This window comes from Polyergus mexicanus, unplaced genomic scaffold (genome assembly GCF_030449975.1).
Source record: "Polyergus mexicanus isolate NDT 795.1 unplaced genomic scaffold, iyPolMexi1.0 SCAF_19, whole genome shotgun sequence".
Classification (NCBI taxonomy): Eukaryota; Metazoa; Arthropoda; class Insecta; order Hymenoptera; family Formicidae; genus Polyergus; species Polyergus mexicanus.
In genome coordinates this window covers 1,959,808-1,984,830 of record NW_027223339.1, presented here as the reverse complement: position 1 = coordinate 1,984,830, position 25,023 = coordinate 1,959,808, and the positions used below count along the sequence as shown (strand labels likewise).

The following is a 25,023-nucleotide window of genomic DNA, read 5'->3' as shown; positions in this document are numbered from 1 at the left end:
GACCAAAATCTTTAAGTCTGGCGTCTCCGATATTCTATACTTGTTGTATTACATAATTTTACGTTTATACGCATATATTTCGCAAATATAACTTGATAATATAGTATATAAATTCAGAAAATATCACCGTAGCATAATCAGTAGTGTGATCTTTATTATGCGCGCTCTTTTATCTTAGCAATTCGATTGCATGACATTATGAACTGTGTCGAGAAGAAGATCGGAAAAAATTTATTAGCAAGTATAAATAAAGATCATTCTAATGGTTGGCCGATATACCGAGTCATCTCAATAAATGTTAGAAAAAATTTAACTAATTTGATATTGTGAAATTGTTATGAATAAAATGACGCATATACGTAATAAGTAACATAATAATTGTTTAATTATTACGCAGAGTGCAGCTAAAATTAGCATGTGTGCGTTTCAACAGATACAAGATGTGGACGCTCTAGCGCGATATATGCTCGATTGCACTTTAAATGAACGAAGCATTTTCCGGCTCGTGGTTCATACGCAAAGGATTAGTTAGGGAAAAGAAAACTCGGCACCTTATTTTCACTCACGACTACATACTTAGATGCGACTTATTAGAACCTAAGGTCTCCCGTAAATTAATACTTATTTATAATCCTTATAGGACGGCCGTAGAAATACGTTTTTCTACCAGAATTTCTGTGCCAACTGCAAAGAATGTTGTAGATGATTTTTTTGTTTCAAGTTGAACCATTACTCTAATCTTGTAAGATACTCAGATATATCTTTATTAAATATATATTTGAATTTCGTAGTATATTATATTCTGATATTGATTATACAGTTCATTTTTGTATATTGGTGTGTGATAAATAAATAAGAATATTGTTTCTAAGCAATCCGTCGTGATAAAATAACCACCTGTCATATAAACAACACATAAGAGAAACACTATTGACTATATATATATATATATAGCCTATCTTTCCGATATTATAATATATAATTAATATTACATAGTTTTCTGATTAATAAAAGGATTAGCTAAAATAATGAAACATATACATGGGATAATGATATTTTTAAAAAAGTTGTCCTTTCTAATTTTATTTATTTCTCACGTTTGTACGAACGTCGATATTATAGTACGCTATAAAGTAAAAAGTCACTAACATTTTATTATGGAGATAATAATAGATTCACATTTCTATCGCATTTCCAAAAAATTGATCTTATTTATATTTATGTTATATGAATAGAAAAAATATATAAATTACAATAATTTTAACTATTTTCATTTAAAAATATTAATAAAATAACAATTAGTGACTTTTTTCTCATTCCATCTCGTCCTATATATGACAAGTATATACCTGCATACATATAAAATAATATAATTATATATAGAAGTTATAATATACGTAAAATTATATATTCACTATTTTAATTCTACTTACGTTTGTTTTCCATGAAAAAATATCCACGTATTTATTACTTAGTTGACATTTTTGTGCAAATGCATATATACACTTACAAAAAAACTCGTATAAATACTTTTCTTATATTTTATAAAAATACTTATTAAAAACAAATGCATGTTATTATGCTATTTTTTCAATAATTTAAATACATTTTATCTTTAATTAAATTTATATTCTATAATTTTATTATTCTCGAATTATTATTCTTGGATATTATTTATTATTCATTTTTATGCAATAAATATTAGGAAAAAATATATCGAGAAAAAAGATCGTTAAATCAGATAAACTTTGCATTTGCTTTTAACATTTATAACAAATAATTGTATGTGTACTCACGTCATATTTAAATGTATTCACGGCACTTCAAAGTCCGTCACGATTAGAGAGAAAGACTAAAAACCTTTCGATCCACAAAGAACGTGATTCCCACGTAATCTTCATGATTTTTTATCCACCTATATGAAATATATCAATATCAATATTAGAATACAGTGAAGTAGTTTTTATACGATATTTTTGAATTTTTATAATATTTCAAATTTTCAGTAAAATATATGATTAGATAATTTTTATAATTTGACAAATTTCTTATATCGAATATTTCATATGTATTTTCTTATGTCGAATATTTCATATGTATTTTGTTCCGCATTCATGTTATATTTATAAAAAAAATTATTCAGAGAAAATTATCCGATGTATAATCGATTTTTTTATACATTTTATTAATTTAATCTGTATTCTCAATCCGCGAACTATTGTACATTTTGTCAATTTTCTCAACATATTATGTTAATAGATTAAAAGCACAATAAATAATCATGAAACTATTTTGATGATTGGTGTTTTACTTTAATACACACACACACACACACACACACACACACACACACACACACACACACACACACACACACACACACACACACACACACACACACACACACACACACACACACACACACACACACACTATATATATATATATATATATATTATATATATAAATACTTTTCTTATATTTTATAAAAATACTTATTAAAAACAAATGCATGTTATTATGCTATTTTTTCAATAATTTAAATACATTTTATCTTTAATTAAATTTATGTTCTATAATTTTATTATTCTCGAATTATTATTCTTGGATATTATTTATTATTCATTTTTATGCAATAAATATTAGGAAAAAGTATATCGAGAAAAAAGATCGTATATATATATATATATATATATATATTTCTTTTAACATGCAATTCTCTGCAATTTGTTTAATTATTCTCTCTTACATTATGATCATATTTAATCTAGTCGTGATCTATTAATTTATACACAGCTATAATAAAATATTCTGCTGTAGGATTAGTTTTCATACGCAGTACATGATAAAAATTTTGTAATATTTAATTGGACCTATATATATAAAGGTATTTTTATCCAAAATAATTATAATCTTAGCATTTTCATTGGTGGGGGAAGTTCATTTCGGCGTTTTTAAAACAAAGTATGTCTCATGTTATCTCATTTTTATTTCAATTAGGAGTTACATGTTACATGTTATTATTTTAATGACAAATTTTAGAATTACATTCAATATATTTTTGGATATATGTTTATATATTTAGAGTTATACTGAGATTATATATATGACATTGTGATTTGTCGTAATTTTGCATTGTTCTACACAAAAAATAATATAGGTTATTACATAACTTCTTTGTATGAATCTACCATATGCATTTTTTTTCTTTATAGATGCTATAATATTAAGCAAGTAATATAGGGTTGTAATATGATAGTAGCAGGGTTATACAATTTATTATTATTTTGTAGTTTTTAGTTTGCGTTGTACATCATTTAAATCATTTAGTTTGTTCCATTTACAATGCACACATAATACTATTTTATTATAATATTTTATCAAATAAAAATATTCAAGCTACAGTTTATTTAGATTTAAAAAAAAAAAAAAAAAAAAAAAATCTTAATATATAAACTTACATTAATTTGATTGGAGATTAGCAGATTATTAAATATTAATATTTTCATTTTTATTATTGAAATTTTAAATTGAATTTGAAGATATTAAGTACAAAGGATAAATAGAAAAGATGATTCCAAAATATGATTAGAATTATTAAGATTATGATTTATGTGTTGACACTTAATTTATATAATATTGAATATATGAATTTCATAATTCATAATTTCATTTGTATGTAATATTAAACGCTTCAATGTTTTACTTATTTCATCCCATCAATCCTCTTGATCCTTTACTCCTTGTCAATAGTTAAATTCTTCTGTGGTCCAAAATTTTAGGAAAAGGATTAAAGGAGCGGAGTTAATATTTTGTAGACAATGACGGGTATATTGAATTAATATTATGGTATAGAATGATTAAAGGGAATTGTCACCGGAATAAATTTTTATGTATATGGTCGACCGCATTATTAGTATTACGTTTACTTATATTTTAATTATGTTTAGTTTCTATTTATATGTTCTTGTTTATCCAGCGGCCGCGAAAACTGAGAAATCTGAAAATTATCGAATTTATCATAAAAAAATAGTAAAAATAAAATTAATATGCAGTGTTTAAATAAAGGAGAGAAGTACGGATAGAGAGAGAGTATACTTAGTTTTTATAAGAAATTGAACGAGAAATAAATCTCCTGATTATTATAATATGACATTTTTATTGACGTTATCTTATTCATTCTAATATCGTCAAAATGAAACAATAACGTTTGCACATTACCGTCTTAGCTTCCGTTTCTCTGACCGGTTAAGGACGATTTCTTTCATTTATCGGTTTCTGCATCATAGGCCGCCGTGCAGCATTAGGAAGATTAGCCGCCAATGGATTCGCAATAACGCTATGAAATAATAATGTCAGAAAAAAAAAAAAAAAACATTTAGAGGAATACGGACGATTTAGATCAAAAAATTTAATGGATGATTTTTTGTAGGTGTTTACTTGGAAGGTCGTGTATACGGGGTGGTGCGGTAGCGCGAGGCTGTGCCTGATGTTGTTGTAGTCTTGTACGATTTCCAAGCGCGGCTCGACGATTCCTCTGCGAATTTCATGGATTGATATGTTTTAATTATTTTTATTTAAGTAAAACACGATAATGATCGTTAATGCTCTACATGCTAGCATTTAAGCATGGCTCATCATTTTAAGGTTTTTAGTATGAGGTTGAAAGTTTAATCATCAATGTAAATCATGCATTTTGTTACACGATCTATGACAGGGTTTATAAATTACATTGTCATAGCAAACTTGCATTATGGCTTCAATTGGAATTGCATGATTCAAATATTATATATTTAAAAAACAGTTATTTAATATTATCTGTTTTTATTATCTATACATAATTTCATCTTGTACGCGCGTGAGTTAAATGAATTTAATAAAAAAGCGAAATTTATGTTAAGTTACATTAAAATTAATTTTTGTGTAAGAATTAAATTTAATTTTTAAAATAAATTATATTATAAAAAAATTTCTATTAGATATTATTAATCGTTGTAATAAACGTATTATTTTATGTTTTATTTTATCCATTTTATATACTAATGTATTATTAAGGGCTAAAAATAAATTGTCATTTTGTTCAATATGTAGAAATTAAATAATTTTAGTATTCAATGCATTTCCATAGAAGCTACTACTAATACTTTTACTTTAAGTACGTCGACATTATGCATTTTACTAATAATGACTTTGCAATAATTGCAATAATCAGTTTATAGTAATAATTATAATTATTCTCTAAAATTTTTTGATAAAAAAGATGGAAAAAAAATATTTAATTGTGAATTTATTTTGAAATGTTTGAAAAAGATATGAAAATTTTACCGAATCATCCATTTAAATTATATTATATATATTTATATATCATTATAAAAATTTATAATAAAATTAAAATGTTACAATAAACCCCGCATAAGTACAATAAAGGATTTACATATAATTAATAAACACTCATTTAAAAATATATTATTATCAAAATAAAATCTTCAAAAAATTTTGTAATTGCATAAAAAATCTCAAAGTTTTTAATATATAATCAAACAAATACATAAAAAAGGAATATTTTACCTGGATAATCTGAAGATTCGTAATAATCATGTGAAGAATGCGGTGCAGAGTCATCTTCATATTCGTAAGTTGTATATCTTGAAAAAGAATATGTTATCTTTATTAGCATGTAGCAAACTAAATAATATAAAGAAAATACATGCAATACAAAAAAAAGGGTAGATACACACACAAATTTATATTTATATATATTACACACGCAACGCACGCACACACGGGCACACATACACACACATACATATATAAACCACACTTTTTTTACAAAGCTACATTATGCTATCAATTTTCTCTACTGTTATACATGTATATTACAATATCAATGCAAAAAGCGTTATAATAATACATACCCAGAACTCGGTGTATAATGTCGATCGCCATATCGAGCACTACTAGTTGATGACCCATGATAATCATAATCATGATGTGATCCAGCACGGTTTGTTGGTGGAGGAGTTGGATTATCATAACTATAAAAATAGAAAGATTTAAATATATTTAACAGTATTTGATTTATATCAAGATGGAGATTGTGTTATTTGAATAATTAAACTCACCCAAAATTTTGGTCCATAGCAGCTCTTGCACGATCCAAGATAGAGAATACTTTCGATTTTGGCGGTGCGGGTCGAGAAAGTGGGCCACGATTTGTAGGTGGCGGAGGAAGTATAGCTAAATAATATACATATATACATATTGAATATTTATATACCTGATTCTTTCGTATTATTGTATATGCAAATTGTATATCTTTTGTATATTATGACAAGTATATTTGTTAAAGAATATTCTTTATATAAGTTATTCTATGCAATATAAATTTATATTGATGATACCAAAGAAATGAATATCACAATATTGCTTAATTTCCTATACAATTTTCACATTTTGTATATTTTTCATAATAGGTATGAGATTAACCTCTAGATGTCCTAGGTAGCGTTGGTCTTGCAGCAGGTCTTAGTATACCACCAGTACCAGGACCACTAGAAGGCCCTCTCATCGAGGGTCTTCGATCATCCGAAACCGGATCGTTAGATACGGTCATTTCCATTTCACGCATTTGTTCTTGACGTATATTATCATTGTTGTCAGGGATCAAATATTTTCGCACCTCGGCGAGCGCAAATGCAATGCGAGCATAAGCTTCAGCTGGTGGTGCAATAGCTGTGATCTCTACATGTAGATCATCGGAAAGATGCGCATATTTCGGATCCAAAGAAGCACGACATTCTTCTTCCTGAAATTAAGAGCAAAAAATCAAGACACCGCATAAATCATTTTCTCCGAGGGGAAAAAAAAAAGACTTGTTTGTTAGTTACTTTTTGTCTATCTTTCATAGATCCTCTACCTAACACTGCCATTTTGCACATTGTTTCTTCTTGAAGGCGTTTCATCGAATTACCTTTTGGACCCAGCAATTTCCCAACAAAATTAAACTAAAGCAAGATAAATTACACAATTGAGATTTGGGATAACAGCTACATTTGTATATGACTGTTAAAAAAATTGCTATATTAAATAAATGTAACATACTTACCTTAGGATGCTCACGAATAGGTACTAAAACTTTTACAGAAATGCGAACCGGTTTTTCACGATAAATATCCACATATTTTGGATCCCTTAATGGTTTTCCAATAGCTTGCGTTTTTTGGATTTCTATAAAATACGCAATTCCTTTTGGTGCGGTAAAGTAGTCACAGCTTATCGCATTAAAACTTAAGAAAAATATTTATCTTCTCGTTATTCATCAAAAATTGTCATTTTTAATCTTAAATAAATCAACAAAAATTTAAAATATGTCGATATACAGGAGTACACTACCTACTCTTTCAAAAATATATTTTTTTATTAAAAGACAAAAATTTTGTTAAAGATAGGTTATTACAGTTATATTTTTCTTTATTCTTCCTATATATATTAGTGATACATAGAATCCTATATTAAAAGTTAAACTAATAACTATAGAAATATTTAAAAGCGAAAAATCCGAGTTATTGTATTGTTGTAAAATAATCTAATATCTTTCAGTAAAAAATCCAAGCATTGATTATATACATGTATATGAACTCAATCAAATATCATTGCGAATAAAAGTTTTGTCCCATTGATACTCGGTGCAACGATAATTCGTTGTAACTTGATGGGACTTTCCATCGGACGGGCTAATTTCACATGAATTTCATAAAGTATGATGAAAGAATGGAATGTGTTTACTTACCTTGATCGAGCAATCGGATGGCATTGGGTGATTTTTGATTGTCGAGCTCGATCTTCTCCTGGAGAAGCTCGCGTACGTACTCGCCCGCCTTGTCAATTTGATGATCCTTCTCGTCGGACTCTTTGTCTAGCATTCTAGATTTAATGTCGTCATCGTCGACATCTCTCTGATACTTGTACTCGCCGTTGCTCGATCTATCCATATCCATGTTCGACATAATTCGGATCGTCGATCGATTAACTTTGACGACTATCTGAACCGCCTTCACCGATGATAGATGAAAAAATCGTACGTTCGTGCAAAACGACGCGTCCCGAAAACGAATCCGTAATGGCTGCCTCTTCGCCGCATGAATGGTCATGAATCCAGTTTTCATCACACGCTCACCGAGCCTTGTTCAGTGCTGCCATCTATATTCATTTAGAAAGTTATATAAATTCAACAATTTCTACTTTACCGACACTGCTAGTAAAATCATTTTTTTGGTGCCTATCTATTACTACATATCCATAAATTGTGGGTTAGTGTATTATTTTTTAATTTGCATTTGCATTTGATATAACAGTTCCTTTCGCTTTAAAAAAATGTTTTTATTTTGATATAAGATTGGAATTATAAATACGTAATTTCAAAAAGAAAAGAAAAAGAAAAAAAAAATATATATATATACATATATAAATTATATTAATTTAAGAAAGCATAAATTATATATTTTTTCATACAGCCTGTACAATCCATCATTAGATCAGTAATGGAAAATATAATAAGAATAAATATTTTCCGAGACAATATTTTATGTTGCAACTCGCGCATTTCAAATACTGAAATATATACTAATAGCCTTGATTGACAAATAGCTATTGTATGATATGTGACGTGTTAAACGTCACTTGCGATTATCAAGTTATAAACTGAACTTCTCAAGCTAGATTAACTTCGAAGATATCACGATGGATAAACGTAAACATTAATGACGTTGTGTTCTATCACTTTTCCTTCTTATCTTTTCCCTTCCTCCTCCTATTTCGAGATTAGTTCCCCTTTTCGTTTCTATCACTATTTCCAAGTGTATTGTATGCATGTCGAAAGAAGTAGTTCCCGTTCGATCAAAGAGCGCGTGCACGCGTACGCGCTCGACTTCGTGGCTGTTTACGAAATTTTTCACGTGATGCTTTATGGCAAGATATCGCATTATGTGCAAATAAAGATAAGACCCACGACCCCGTGTATGCAATCAAAATAGAGCTCCGAGCGAGAAATGATGCCCAGTAAGTTGAGCGCGCGGTTGAGGAATGCCGGAGAAAAATTACTCTTGAGCCGAAACTTCGCAGAGCGCAGACATGTCAGATCGGCGCACTTTACGTATTTCCCGTGCAAGAGGCCAAATATCACCGGTAAGTGTCATTATTTTTCGCATGTATTGTATTAACCATTGTGGCTCATCGTTCAGTCTTACGAAAACGATGACACGCAAAATCGGCATACTGACAATATATGTAAGCGATTAATGAGATCAATGAAAGATTCGATAAAAGATGCTTTGCGAATTTAAAATTTATTAATCATTTAATTAATTGAAAAATTTATATATAGTTATATAAATACGCGTGTATGTGTGTGTGTGTGTATGTGGGATGTCTTTAACGTGTAGAGGTATAAATTGGTATAAATAATGAGAATATTTAATTGTTGAGAAAAAAATTGTTTATTTATGTTAGTGGTAAATGGTTTTTTAATTGTCACAAATAAAAATAGATTTTATCTTCATCTAGCATTTTAAATCTAGACTGATAGAAATCATAGAATATTTATCTATTTTGCTCCACAAGTTTAAAACAGCATATTTCGACTTGTTTCAAAATTTTTGAGTATTCGAATATTCAAATATTCGGATATTTTAAAATTCGAATCTTTGATAATCTTTAGATTTTGATAGTCGTCTCTCTTTCACGCAAAATGAAGAACGCAAAAATGCGCACAGTATGTGTGTCAAGAATGAATCGAGAATTAACGAATGTAATGTGACGATAAATTATCGAGTTTTTTGGGCGGCTATATTTGTGTGGAAGCATATGATGTAATAAGATATGATCTTATATGATGTAATAAGAGTCAATATAAGTAAATTTGAATGTTTGTTATTTGGAAAGAGAAGAATATTATTTATTACTATTGAGCCGCAATAGAGTGTTCTAGAATTTGCTCATTTCATAGTACGGAATCACTTAATACGATACTTAAAAATGCATTATTCACACGTGATTATGTAAAAGAGGTATGCTTTCAGGTGAGACTCAGAAGCTGAATATGTATCAAGCTATAAATCACGCCCTTACTCTTGCATTGGAAAACGATCCACGTTCAGGTAAATATCCCTCAAAGCCTTTAAATAGAATATATAATTTATATAAATATAATTTTTTTTCTCTAGAGATATACGGGGTGTCCCCACTTTAAATGGCAAAACTTTAGGAGCGTGTAAGGGACCGAAAAGCTAAGACGGAAGGTCCTTTAGAGGTTCGCTCGTTTTGCCATTTAAATTGAGGACACCCTATATATGTATACATATATGTTCAATATATTTATAATATACATTTTTTATTTTCGACATTTTAAACATTCATTAGTTTTTCACAGTATGTTATTCCACAACTATTTATGAAAAAAAAAAAAAAATAATAATAATAATAAAATTATATAATTAATTATAATTATATTATAAAAAATAATAATAAAAATTTTATTCAAAGCAAATTTAAAATGAAAGGAAATGTTTTTACATAATTTCCAGAACAAATACTTTATTAATTTTTTTTTTTAACTTTTAGTGATATTTGGTGAAGATGTAGCATTCGGAGGTGTCTTTCGATGCACCATGGATTTAAAGAAACATTTCGGCGCTAATCGTGTCTTTAATACGCCTCTCTGCGAGCAAGGAATTGTGGGTTTTGGAATTGGCTTAGCCAATACCGGAATAACGGCAATTGCCGAAATACAATTTGCGGATTACATATTCCCTGCCTTCGATCAGGTACTTTATCATTCATGTAATACGTAAATATAATAAATAGATTAATAATTATAATTTTAGCAATATATCTTTTTGATATACGGAGCATAAAAAGAATGCAAAGGTTTAAAAAGATTCAATATGCGAGGAATGAAAATTTCTTTATAAAATAGAAATATTGTTATTATTTAGATCGTTCGTGTCAAAACCGGAATTTAATTTTTAAGTAAAGAGACAAAATATTACGACGTTTAAAGAACATTTGTTTTTCTATGTAATCTTCATTTATATCATAGCATTTTTGCTATCGACGTACTAATAATATGATATAAATGAAGATTACGTTGAAAAATATAAATGTTCTTTAGTAGTCATATAATTTTATCTCTTTACCTAAAAATTACGTTTTTGACATGAACGACTCAGGTATATATCTTAAAAATAAATAAGCAATTCATATAAAATAATGTAGAATATATATATATAAATCGTCACGCAAGCACTATCACACATAGAATATAAAGATTAATAATCTCTAATTAAAATTATTAACGGAACTATGTATTAATTATGTCCGCAGTTGGTAAACGAAGCGGCTAAAATGAGATACCGAAGCGGTAGTATGTTTGACTGTGGTAAACTTACGGTTCGTGCACCTTGCGGGGCAGTTGGTCATGGTGGCCTTTATCATTCTCAAAGTCCGGAAGCTTATTTCGCACATACACCCGGCTTGAAGGTCAATAATAAATGCGCGCTACATTTTTTATCTATCGAGCATAATATACAAGAACGCTCTCTTTCTTCTGTCTTTTTTGATCGCGCACAGTGCCTTTATTCTTGAGAATAATCGATGAAAAAATAAGTTCTCTATTGAGATAAACAATTTCATAATGAAGTCATAAGGCCGGTTCTACAATAAGTCGTATGTCGTTAGCCGTAAGCAAATTGACCAACCACAGTCCATTTTTTTTGGAATTATCGACTGTGATTGGTCAATTTCCTTACGATTAACGACATACGACTTATTGTAGAACCGGTCTTAATGATCGCGTGTCAATATTCGTTTATGAAATATTTGAGTCATCATGTATGCATTATATTATTGCAGTGTTAAGTAACATTATATTACTATGAGTTTGACATAATTAATATTTTCCAAATAATTTAAATACGCGTGCAATATGATTCGTACATAAAAAAAAATTTGGATATAAGTAAAAAAAAAAATAGTCATTAATATTTAATATACCTCGATATACCTCGCGCGAGTCAAGCGAACAAGTTTCGCTATCAAATTTTCATCACCGGGAACATTCTTCGTACCTTCTCTATATTACGCATCAGCCATGAGTTCTCAACTTTCTTCGACAAATTCCATGAATATTGTACGACGTATACACTGTACGTATGCATGAAGAAAGTTTTGCTCGCACACTAATGCGCAATCGCTATCGTACATCGCGATTACGAGAGAATATTACGTATAATGTTGTACTGGCATTTTCTGAAGCCGATAAATTTCACGTTTGTTTTGTGAAACCGTCGAAAGGAATCGCCAATTATTGACGAAGAGACGATGAACTGGAGAAAATCGCGAGAGACAGCTTCTTTGAAAACAGCTGATTTTTTTTTTAGATTGTCGTGCCTCGTGGAGCAATGCATGCGAAAGGATTACTATTAAGTTGCATAGATGAACCAGATCCTTGCATTATATTCGAACCTAAAATTTTATATCGCATAGCAGAGGACCAAGTGCCCGTAGCACATTACAAGATCGAAATTGGCAAGGCTGAAATTGTAAGAAAAGGTAAAAAAAAAAAAAAAAAATTCTATTGATATAATATATATTTATATTTATAATAATAGATATTTGTATTTGATTGTTAACGTACTTGTGGCATTAATCGAATTTATTAAGCGCTGCGCTTGTATATCGATCACCTTGTATATCGTCTACATGGTTGATTATGTATTTCAAATGCATAATATAGCATAAATTTTATACTTTAATTTATACATTTTTATGAATAAGAAACGTCTCTCTCTTGGCATTTGAAACAAATGATATCTTATATTAGTATATTTTCAGTAATTATCTGATCTTAGTATTTTTATCAATTTAATTTTAATAATACTGATTCGAGAGCGATATTTCTACTTTTCAGCTATTGTTTAATGCAATAGATTTGTAATTTTTATTATTGCCGCATGTATGAAGAGAGCGAATAAAATCACTTTCAAAATATTTACATAACTTTAAATATCTCTTACGCGTTATAAAAAACGATCGCGTCTCGAACGAGAGATAAAAACGCGAAAATAGTAATTACGTAATATCAATAAATACTTGCGGTGGTAAAATAATTTTCGGCAATAATGTTTAAATATAAGACACAAAAGTTCTCTTTCTTTCTTTATTTTACATTTATGGCAGAAAATATATTGTCCAATAAAAATAACGCATAAGAGACATTATTTAAAGTCATATATAGAAAGTGACTGTGTTCGTACTCTCCATACATGTGGCTCGGAGTCTCTCTGTGAATATAATTTACCGAGTATAATCGTCCTTTTATTATTCAATCGCCGGAGCGAAACGGCACTCTCGCCGATGACCGATCCTGAAACAGGATATAACAGAAGGAACGCGTATACACACACTTGTCGATGTTATGCGAGTCTATATACAGGTGTTTGTCTATATAAGTGTGTTTCGTTGTTGCGTAGGTGACGCCGTGACACTCGTAGGCTGGGGTACTCAAGTGCACGTGCTGTTGGAAGTGGCTGATCTAGTCCAGGAGAAGCTCGACGTATCCTGCGAGGTGATAGACCTTATTTCCATTCTACCATGGGATGCGGAACTCGTATGCAAGGTGGGTATAATTCAATCTCTCTCTCTTTTTCTATCTCTCTCTCTTCATCTTAATACGATCGTTTCCTTGAGAGTAAGAAATCGATTGAAGAAAACGATCGTTTCAAACACCGCGTATCCTTCTTTGATTTTTCTGCTCTCGTTGCTTCGATAACATACACGGGACATGGACTCGCGGTTCATCTCTCGTTTCAAGAATTTCAAGGGCTGAATAATTGTGCGCGATCTATTTCCTTCGTCATTCTCTCGAGTTAAATCAAGGTTTCGCTTATCAATGACGAACCATGCACGATCGTGCCACGACGTCGAAACGCACGAATTTCGATATAAAAAATCGCCGAATATACCTACGTAAAATACACAAACACAATCGAGGTATCCTTCGTACCATTTGTATGCGTATCCCGTTGGCGAAATGTCGTCGGACAGGGACAGAATAATCGAAAGATTGGCGCGAGGATTCGATATTATTCCATCGATCTACGCGACGTTTCGTCGACGATAAAAGCGGTTATCGTTACCTCGTCTAAGAGTGAAACGAGAAGTGATCGTGAGCGAAATCCTCCGGCCTGGACTCTTACGTCCCTTCGGGTTACGGATCTCCATAGAGATCCGCCTAATAACGCCCTGATTTATGCTAATCGATCTCTCTGGTCGCTTAACGATATGCCAATCGTACAGTATGCATTTCTCTCGCAGCTTACAAACCGCCGTGATATTATATACGACGCGAGAGTGGTGCGCGCATAACAAGACGTGGTACGAGCGTAATTGCAAACCCGTTTTGCCACAATTTCGATACAGTCGCGGAGATTCGCTGTGTTATGTACCCGCCGATGCCTGTCGATGCGAAACATTGCGCGATTTCGTAACGAGAGACGACTCTGCTCGCGAAACGAAATTCTAATATATACGTCGCTTTGGAGAGAAATGGCTGTCGCGCGATGAAAAATCGTGGCCGGAAAAAAAACGTCGATTGCGTTACTAAAATGGAACAGAACCTAACTGATATGTAAATACAGAAAAACATAGATAATATTGAGAATCATAGATTATTCATTTATGCATTATTCTTTAATTAAAACTTTTTAAAGGAAAATTAATATCCACGATATACATATCTTATTATAAGATTTGACAGTTCTTACCAAATTTAGCAAGCTATTATTGCATAACACTACATTAAAAATCTTTTTTTCTCTCAGAAAATATTTATAAAAAGAATTAATAAGTTTTTTTTAGGTACTGTTTTGATAGCAATCGAATATTATAAAAAAAAAATAAAAATAAAATAAAAGATTCATGATTTAGATTCTTGCGTTATGACAGTAAGTTGTCTATTAATAAAGATATTGAAATTATCACATGGAAATGTAGAATCTCATAAATATTAATCCGATAAATGTAGAAACGTAGATTTTCTATGGGATATTTTCGTAATGATAAATTGCAACTTTTGAAAGTGCAGGGAATGTCGACTCAAATTGAAAATGTCATACGAACCTGTATTCGACATTCAGTCACGTTTAACTATCTAGTTATCTTTGTTAACGATTTACAACGGAACACACACGTATACGTACACGTACAAGTGTGACTATCTCGATCGCCAGCGTGTATTTCCATCGTCGATCATGTTGTAGGTCTGTATTTGGATAGCCGTTACAAAATGATGGCTTGTGCCGTCGTCGCGGCGTTAATGTGCCCGTTTAGCATCGCGGTCGTATCTATATAAGTTATTATTATACCGCAACAATATGGGACGAGACGTAAATCACGCGCGAATTAAACCCAGCGGGTGAGCGATAATAAATTGCTATGCGTAATATGTGGATAAATGTTGCAGTCGGCGAGGAAAACCGGGCGCGTGATTATCGCCCACGAAGCGCCGATGACGAACGGATTTGGAGCAGAAATAGCTGCGACTGTACAGGTAAGGTATCTACTTTTTCATAAGACAAACTTGCGATGATAATAAAATCTATTGCGTAAACAATGCGACATAAAATGATTTAAGGACACCTAATAACGTAATAATCGGATTTGTATATAAAAATATATTGCATGATCCTAATAAACGAATTAACTTCGTTAGACGCTAAGACGGAAATCTTTGATAGCCCGAGATATAATGTCACGCGAGATGGTAATATTATCCATAGAAGGGTGTAAACCGATTTTTAAAGTGACCAAAATTAATTGATTATTTTTCTTGGATTTATATATTTTTAAAAAGATTTTTAATATTAATAAGATTATAATTGATTAATTGATTAATGTTTATTCCTTTGATGTTTACATTAGAAAGTCGATTTTGCATCAATAAAAAATGTTAAATTAATCACACGTATAGATTATATTAAATCTTTCTAATAATTGTTAAATCAGGCGGAGTGCTTCTTGTATTTGGAGGCGCCGATTCAAAGGGTCACAGGATGGGATTGTCCCTTCCCACATATCTTTGAGCCGTTTTACTTACCGGACAAGTGGCGTTGCTTCGCAGCTGTCCGAGATATCCTGAAGTATTAAAGAATTACTAAAGAACTACGGTTGTTGCGGTACGCCTCTGTGTGTGAAAAAGGGGTATAATCTATTGTTGGCAAAATGTTCACTGGAAAACATATTTTATATTATTAATTTTTTTATAATTCTTCATTTATCACTATCTCATAAATTGTTTTCAAACCTATCACACATATTGTTTTTATATAAAATATATTTTATAATTTCTATATATGATATATATTATATATTGTATATAGATAAAACTACTATATATAAATTATATATAATATTATATATAATACTATATACAATACTATATATAATAATTATATATAATACTATATATAATACTATAATAAACTATATATAAATAAAACTAGTTGTTTCTGCCTCGAAAGAATACGTAAGAAATACAAAAAATAGAGAATGAGCATTATTTGTGAAATCTATGAAATTTTCATGTATTTTATACACCCGTATCTATCTTACTGTTTATAAATGAATATAGATTACCATATATACAGGGTGTTGGAATATTCAACCGACAAACTTTCAGAGATTGTCGGGAGCATCCTAAGGATCACTTTTTGCGATTGGACTTAGGATCATATACACAGACAAATACGTAATTCATGTACTCGCTCGTATTTATAAACTATCAATAAGCATAAATTATTTATCGTTGCTAAAAATTTAGGATATTGTTGATTATCTGAAATAATTAAATCTAACATAATATATTCTTCATCTTTTTTTTTTTTTTTTGCTAACAGATAAACAAAAAAATGTGAAACTATATGACTTGTGTCTAACATATATTGAGCGAATGCAAAAGCATTGCCCCTGACCCAGTTTACCGCAACCCACATAAATCCATCCCTCCTGTCTAAATTAATAACATGAAAGATGATACAAATCGTCGCCGGCGGCAATGACGCGCCGGTCAACGAAGACGTCAGATAGATATTCGCAATCAGGATGGATCGTCTAGGTATCTATATATCTTTTTTTTTTTTCATCGATAATCTGGGTCAAGTCCTTCTTTAATAATAAAACTGCGCACCGATTGTGCGCACTACGGCAATGTAATATCACAACCAAGGTTTCAGTCTCAGACGCTGTCCTTTCCAGTCTAAACCTTTAAGATCGCCTTTATGTTCCGCCTGTCAACAGGATGTATGTAAGTTTTCAGTCGAGCTCGAAGGCATCAAAATGATATTTGAAAGGAGATTGAATTTTTAAAGTATAAAAATTGATTAAATTGATTAAAAGCCCGAAGATATGATTTATTTTTTCTTATTAAGGAAATTAAAATATTTCAACGGGATTATTTATGACTAACATGTCTACATCTAAAAAGATTTAATTGCCGTTAATATAAATTCTCTCGAGCAGGTAAACGAAAAATTTTTAAATTACGCAAAAGACGAAATTAGAGAAAAGGAAATGTGCTGAACTGTTCACTCGTGGCATATTTTGTAATTTGAAAGGGAAACCACATTCTTTCACTGTATATTATGATACGTGAAAGTTGGCAGCGCTATATATACGTGGAGCGCAATGAGAGAAAGAGAGAGATAAGAAAATAGTTGAGAGAGAGAGAGAGAGAGAAAGAGAGAGAGCAAGAGAGAGAGATCCGTCAACAGTGAAAAAGAGATGGAGAACCAGTCGCCACGAAGCACTATATCGAAGGTCGACGAGTTACCTTTTTATTAGTCGATTTTTGCGAGAATAGAGCAACGACTTTTACATGCTAACATATGGCGCCGATGCGCTCGTAGATATCGAAAGTCGCGAGATTTTCACTCTCTTCGATTCGATAATGATTATGAGAAAGAGCCGATCACTCCTTCAGAAATATAAGTTATTAAAGTTCTTTTACTTTTAATAGCAGTCCTACATTGAAATAACATAAACGATAATCTTTGTTAAATAAATAACTATTTATTTTATAACTCTTTCAAATGTTGATTGTTTGCTTCTTTTTTTTTTTTTTTTTGTTAGTCTTACGTTAAAATATGGAACATTAAGTGTCGCGATCTTTGCAATCTACTTTCTTGGACAGATCGTGATTTACGTGTTAATTAATTTCTTGTATTATTTAATAATTAGAATTTTTCGTTTTAAAAAATTTAATATTGTACAACGGCTTATCATCAACGACTTACATACCTATTCATTTCAATGTATGGACAGGTAACGTATGCGAAATCAAAATATTTTCATGCTACAAGATTACCCGTTACTCATTAAGTATTCAAAAAAATCACATATACTCTGTTACGTAATTCCTATTTATAGTATATCATAGCTGACCAATTTGTTTTCATTCCCCGATCTTTTTTTTTACAATCGATTGATCGGATATCGCATTCTTCTTCTACATATCAATGTCATACACAAGTGTCAGAGATAGGATTCTTCGGACCAAATTAAACGATCGATTTATTATCTTAATTTATGGCACGCAACACAGTGTGATATCTCTACAGCAAGAGGACAAAGTAGCCAATGATGAAAGTTTTCATTGGTCCGATCAGACGCAATATATTTACTGGTGCTTTCGAAATTAGCAGCTGCGTTTTTATCTTATCTAAAATAATGTTGTTTGCCAACGCAGAGGTTAAATGTGAATAAAATTACGTTAATATTTTAAAAACACTGCACGCAAAAAGAAGATATTTTATGCAATCTTGTGGCAAATAATTTTGTAGCTATTTTTAGCTCAAAGCAGTTATTTATGACGTTAATTGCTAATATATACGGGATATATGAATAGAATTTTAAATAAAACATGTACATTAATAGCCGACAGTAAATAAACGATTACTTATTTGATGTATAAAATATACAAAAATATAAAAATATAAAAAAGCGAAAGAGAAGAAGAGAGAGAGAGAGAGAGAGAGACCTTGCGTAATTTATTAAAGAAAATCTACTTTAATAACTATTCTATCTGTTTTGTATTTGAACGTGATGCTCTCATAACAGAATGTTCACAAGTAGTCTACAATATTCATGTTAAGCCCTAAAAATGTAAAGCGAAACACTGATGCTATTCGCGGAATTAAAATAATTTGATGCATTGCGTGCATCTCGCACAGGTCGCACAAATCTATTTTGCGCGCGTTTGCCGTTCTCAAAGTACAACGCAATTTCTAGTATAACTCCCCGAGGGCCTCTTCCTTATGAGCGCGCACACGCAATGCAACTAAGCTGCAGCCGCAATTAACGCGCCGCTGCACCGATGCGTGAGTACAGATAGCCTAAGTATTGAGTATATCGCATTTATCGTGTCCAAAGTAGCGCAATTGATTTTAAAATAATACAGCAGAAACAATCATTTTTCGATATGAGATTATTCTATATAATTGAATGAGATGAGATTGCATCAGCACGATTAAAATAAGGACAGATTTAGAATAAAGCAAGAATAGATTTTATCTCACATATTTAATGCCTAACAGAAATATCTATTGAGATTGCATTGAAATGATTGAATTCTCTATGCGGTTTATTTAAATATCTCAAATATATATATATATACTAATACTAATTGTAAGCAATCGCGTATATATTTTGCGATTATGGCGCGAAATTATTTCCATGGAGTATGAATTTATTTTAAAATTTATTTGTTCTAAATTAATAAGTATAAGGTATATATCTATATAAAAATATTTTTTAAATATCAAAAAATAGTAATGTGACGCCGATATGGCATGTGTGTCTTACATGCGTTTCTTTCAAAAGTCCTAACGATTAGATATGCGCATAAGAAACGCAAATGATAATATATATCGACAAATAAGTTTTACGATAAATTAATCGCTCATATATATTTACAGTAATACACATATGTATATACATAATCGTTTTAACCGCGGCTTGTGTGACGCAAAAAATGAAATGTTCATAAATTATATATTTTTGTTGCAAGCATATTAGATGGATTATTGTAATGCTAATGGGAAAAAAACTGGATTGTGATAGATTGATTATGTGTTCTTTGCAATTTTGATACACCGTTAACATAACGTAATTTCTTTCAAGAAGTGAATGCCACAGAAATATTTTATCGTATTTCGCAATCACTGAGAATAATCAAATTTACAATTTAAATATCGATGACAGAATCTCAATTCACACACATTTTTTACACAATAATCTTTTTTGTCAAACTTCAAACTAAAAATTATAGATTAATATATTTTACAAAATTTTCGTTACATTTATCAAAGGAATTGTGATAACAAAAAAACTACTAAAAAAAACTACTAAAAAAAAAAAGAGAAAGAGTTTTTCAATGAGTACAAAAATTTAAAACAATTATTATTTAAAACATTTTAAATTATATAATAAAAAACATATTTTTTTATATACAATGCAAAAATTATTTCAATTTATTTCATCGAAAGTTAAACGATACGTCAGTTTTTTAAATTAAATAACTTGCACATTAGAATTTGCAGATCATCATCAATTTGCCCTCATCAGCAGCATAAATATGAGTTTATAATTAAAAAAAGAGATTTTTTTATGAATTGAACGTATGTAAGAAGCAATATAAAATCAGAATTATTCCGTTGAAATTGGGATAAATATTATGTTTAGCGTTCATAGTTCGTTGCCTATGGGAATTAAAGGTTGTTGACTCATTCGGATAGCACGTAAGAGACGAGAGCGATTGCAGGTGCGGCTCCCGCGTCTTTCTCGCTAACTCTCGTCTCATCTCAATCGGCCGCTTTTACTGCAAATTGCTTCCTCGACAAGATTTATATATATATATATATATATATATATATATATATATATATATATATATATATATACATATCGAATGCGCAACCGGCGCTCATTAGGAAAAACGAAGAAAAAGTCGGCCGACTGATGCACGCGATGTGTGCGGCGAACACGGTCAACCTCATGCATCGTGCGCTGCTACGCGATGCAATAATTATTGTGCCACACATTCTTCCTCAAGAAAGCGGCAAATTAATTCGCTTTACGTCTATCGGCCAATCTTTGCCAACGTCCGGGCTAGCATTGAGCTTTCCATTCCTAATATACATTACGGTCGATATATTTTTGACGCTGCTTGTGTACAAAGACGTAATACCGATCAATTTATCATTTACAGATATATACGTTAATTATACCATATCTGTATCGCTGATTGATCAATCATTGATCTTTTCATTAGCAAATCAGAAATCATTAAGTTTTATACTGCGAGAGTTAATTAGATCATCAGAGGGAAATGGAGTGGAGCGAATCAATTTGTGTGTGTGTTCATAAGATAATTGCGAGACGTAATACTTTTATTAATAAAGTAGAGTTAGCGTGTCTAGGCGCGAAATATGCTTTATACTGTTATCGATAGAAAATTTGATCGCATCGATAAATTCCTTTTACTCTGTTGAATGTTAAATGTAATAAAGGGCGCAATGAGACGGGTACGTAAATCATTGCATTGTTTGAGCAGTTCGAAAGGAAAATTAATTATCTATAAACGATTTTTATGACGAGCCTATCCGTGAATTTAATTAATGTTTAACGCAATTATTTATACAATGTAGCATATAATAAAACGCCATACGCTGATACTTTATAGAAAAAAAAAAAAAAAAATACTGCTCAGTTTTTAGAACGTGAAAATATTAATTGGGCGACACAACCAAAAAAAATGCGTGAATTTTTGTGCTGATAGATATGATCAAAGTTTATTGATCAGCAAGAAGTAATTAAATGTATTCTATAATAGTTAAAAAAAACTTTTTTGTATATTACATAAGTTTTTATTTTGCAAATATTTGAAATACGTTTCCCTCTCTAAAAAAAGAGGGAACCTTGAACTTAAATATATTGAAACATTGAAACGTCTTTTCCACGGCCGGCCGGCTGATTGATTATTTCGCTATACTTACTTTATGAGTATAGCTATCGCGAAAATTGCATATTTTGACATTTCGTACAGCTTGACAATTCAATGTTACAACAATCAAGAAATAATTTATATGAATAATTGGTTTATAATTGTACTTTTTCTCTGCCACGTTGACGGAGGTTTTCTTTTGGATATATACTCAAGATTTTGCAGATAAATTTTGAAAAAGTTGTTATAATTTTTAATATTTAGAAATAAACTAGAATACTTTGTATTATATTTTATTTTCAGGAATAGATTGTTAACATAAACATTCGTTAAAAATAAGAAGCAGAAATCTTCGACAGAGAGAAAGAAAGAGAGATAAATGAATGATTTTTGTATTTAATGTAAAAAGTGTGAAAAAATTTATTATGGAATTATTTTGAAACTATTATTGGATATCGAAAATTAAAATTCTACGTGTATCAAGTTTTACACGAATAAATTATTTTCGCATTTATAATCGCGAGTATTGCGATATTTTAATATGCTCATTTCACGCGAAAAAGATGAAAATTATAATACAATATTATAGGTTTTATAATGTTATTGTTGTAGAAATCACGTTATTTTTATTTCTATTATAAATATGTGTGGATTATATCTATTGAATAACACATGTGTACGATATATTTCAAACTAATACATTGAGAGACCCGATTTCGTTAAATAAAACAAAATTATTTGGTTGAACCATTTTATTGACTAAACGTGTAATTTGGTTTTATTTAATAAAAATTATGTTACTGAAAAGAAGTTAAATGTTACACTAACAAACTATTTTGTTTGCGTGGAGTTGTTTATCTGAATAAAATTTTATTGTTGCGATAACAAACTCATCCATCTTCATCGCGTTCTAAATAATTGTATTTGTTACTTGAACTAAATCGTTTAGTTGAATATCATAAACTATTTTGCGCATTCATGTGTCACTGCGCAGCCAATTGTTATGCAGTGTAGTGTGATGTGCAATATGCAGTGCATCTTCAATCATGGCGGATTCATCTGTCCGGAAAATACTTATTAGTCTCTCGTTAACGACGAGAGAATTGAAAAGACGGAGAATATAATCTGTATATCTTTTTCTTATCGTATCACAAGAGACAACTATCAAGTAAATTTCTTGTTGTACATGGACAAACTTTGGTCGATGTAACAAAAGCAAATGTAACTGTAGTTGGAAAATTTGATAATGCTAACACACAAATGTGATTCAGTGAACAAAATTAAAATAAAAAACAACCAAAAATTTAATTTTATACAATTAATAATTTTGTTCACTGAATCAAATTTGTGTGTATTATCAAATTCTTCAACTAAATTTTTTTTTTGTATTAATTAAAGAATTTGTTTGCCCAATATCCAAACAAGAGATTCAGTTGATTGAAACAAATTTTATTTCATTCAACAAAATGGGTCTCTCAGTGTAGAAGATAAGTTAAATAAATATTAATTCTAACGCTAATCTTTCGAAATTTTTCCGCGTAATAAAAGGGAGTTCTAATCAATCACGGTTAAAAACCGTAGAACAAATTATTATGTAAAACCAGATATTTTTACGTATATATATTTTTTTTCTTTTCTCTCTATTTTCCTTTCTATTTACGATCTCGTGTATAATTAACAGATATTTCACTCAGTATGTTTGTCGGTCACGTAAACAAACACTTTTGTGGTTTCGCAACCGTCACGGTCACCTCTCTTAGTTGTTATTTCAGAGGTCTCACGAAACAATTGACGACGATGCCTACTGAAGCTTCTTAAATATTATTAATTTGGTTACCTTTCAAGAATACATCCTGCGAAGACAATACGACGGCTGTAGAAACACAAGTCTTGTTGCAGAAACAGGATAATATTATCTGCGTTTATCTAAGAAATAAATGAAGAAATAAAGTAGAATTATCACCCATACTTTCTTTAATTCTAACAAAACGTAAAAGGAGCTGCCAAATGTTTAGCTATTTGTATCTCGCGTTGAATTACTTGCTGTAATTGTTGCTATGATAATATTATAAAAACAAACTTTGGAAATTTTTTTATAAATTTAAAATCTTAATTTTTTTATGTGCGAAACGCAATGTTCTCTCTCTCTCTCTCTCTCTCTCTCTCTCTCTCTCTCTATAGTATTAGATTACAAATTTTTTCATTTCCGAATATTTCTCAAAACTGAATTTACGCAGTTATTTGACGTTATTGCGAGATTCAAATTTTATTTCGATATATTTTTATATCTTGTAATAAGGCATAATAATTAATTTTAAATTGTTGCTGTATTTGCTCGCTTTACACATATATCTAGCTTTTATAATATTTATGTTTGCAGAGCCGCGTTATTCAATAGCCGAAACCGAAGAGGGACGAAAAATATATACATGTACTTATTTTTAAATCACTACTACAGCCAACACGCGGTCATACGTGGACGGCTGTGATTAAAATAATAATTTGCGTTCCTCTTCTCTCAAGTGTGCGTGAACAAAACTATATTTCTAAAATCGGGCGGATTTCGCGATTGCGACTTAACGCGAGCGGCGAAAGAAAGAGAGTTCGAAGAGAGGATTCGCTGAGAAATCGCGAATGTTCATTTTTGGCAGCGTCCCGCGCTCGTGCCAACAATGCTGGCTAATTGCGGCTAACCTTTGCTCGTCGCCGCGCCGTCGCCTCCGCTCGGTCCACAGACGAGGATGACGGCCGGCGTTCAGGATGACGAAGATGTCGCGACACCGATGCAAACGCGACAACGATCGTCGAAGACGGAAGCTTTCGGGTGATTTCGGACAGAGGGGTTAAGGCCGGTTCTACGATAAGTCGTATGTCGTTAATCGTATGGAAATTGACCAATCACAGTCGATGATTCCAAAAAAGAAATGGATTGTGGTTGGTCAATTACGCTTACGGCTAACGACATACGACTT

At 30.8% G+C, this 25,023-nt stretch overlaps 2 protein-coding genes across 5 annotated transcripts; one reads left to right on the top strand and one right to left on the bottom strand.

The window, feature by feature from the left end:
• Positions 1-1,826: 1,826 nt before the first annotated feature.
• On the bottom strand, positions 1,827-24,972 carry LOC138941561 (KH domain-containing, RNA-binding, signal transduction-associated protein 3). Of its 3 annotated transcripts, none has more exons than XM_070311374.1 (12): positions 24,746-24,965; positions 23,889-23,977; positions 7,790-8,199; positions 7,106-7,227; positions 6,888-7,004; positions 6,487-6,805; positions 6,123-6,237; positions 5,916-6,035; positions 5,569-5,645; positions 4,441-4,537; positions 4,222-4,339; positions 1,829-1,915 (listed from the first exon to the last, which is right to left on the bottom strand). In XM_070311374.1, exons 3-11 carry the CDS (start codon positions 8,163-8,165, stop codon positions 4,249-4,251), a joined length of 1,434 nt encoding a protein of 477 aa, XP_070167475.1. In that variant the 5' UTR covers positions 8,166-8,199; positions 23,889-23,977; positions 24,746-24,965; the 3' UTR covers positions 1,829-1,915; positions 4,222-4,248. The 3 variants fall into 3 exon arrangements, with proteins under 3 accessions (XP_070167476.1, XP_070167475.1, XP_070167474.1); XM_070311373.1 differs by lacking the exon at positions 1,829-1,915 and adding an exon at positions 3,458-4,000 and having other exon boundaries at positions 24,746-24,963; XM_070311375.1 differs by lacking the exons at positions 4,222-4,339; positions 4,441-4,537 and having other exon boundaries at positions 1,827-1,915; positions 24,746-24,972.
• Bckdhb (Branched chain keto acid dehydrogenase E1 subunit beta) lies at positions 8,873-16,392 on the top strand. 2 transcript variants are annotated; one of them, XM_070311320.1, is made up of 8 exons: positions 8,874-9,183; positions 10,077-10,154; positions 10,618-10,820; positions 11,380-11,535; positions 12,435-12,606; positions 13,527-13,672; positions 15,518-15,604; positions 16,060-16,392. In XM_070311320.1, the coding sequence occupies exons 1-8, from the start codon at positions 9,048-9,050 to the stop codon at positions 16,198-16,200; spliced, it is 1,119 nt and encodes a 372-aa protein (XP_070167421.1). In that variant the 5' UTR covers positions 8,874-9,047; the 3' UTR covers positions 16,201-16,392. The 2 variants fall into 2 exon arrangements, with proteins under 2 accessions (XP_070167422.1, XP_070167421.1); XM_070311321.1 differs by lacking the exon at positions 11,380-11,535 and having other exon boundaries at positions 8,873-9,183.
• Positions 24,973-25,023: the final 51 nt, after the last annotated feature.

What these genes read in the sequence shown, in the direction of transcription:
- LOC138941561 (XM_070311374.1), bottom strand. Translation starts at nt 8,165, where the DNA reads ATGAAAACTGGATTCATGACCATTCATGCGGCGAAGAGGCAGCCATTA. An exon ending in CTATGAAAGATAGACAAAAA is followed by an intron (nt 6,806 to 6,887) that starts GTAACTAACAAA and finishes TCTTAATTTCAG; the next exon opens with GAAGAAGAATGTCGTGCTTC. An exon ending in CCGTATACACGACCTTCCAA is followed by an intron (nt 4,340 to 4,440) that starts GTAAACACCTAC and finishes ATTATTTCATAG; the next exon opens with CGTTATTGCGAATCCATTGG.
- Bckdhb (XM_070311320.1), top strand. Translation starts at nt 9,048, where the DNA reads ATGATGCCCAGTAAGTTGAGCGCGCGGTTGAGGAATGCCGGAGAAAAA. An exon ending in CACATACACCCGGCTTGAAG is followed by an intron (nt 11,536 to 12,434) that starts GTCAATAATAAA and finishes TTTTTTTTTTAG; the next exon opens with ATTGTCGTGCCTCGTGGAGC. An exon ending in GGCTGAAATTGTAAGAAAAG is followed by an intron (nt 12,607 to 13,526) that starts GTAAAAAAAAAA and finishes GTTGTTGCGTAG; the next exon opens with GTGACGCCGTGACACTCGTA.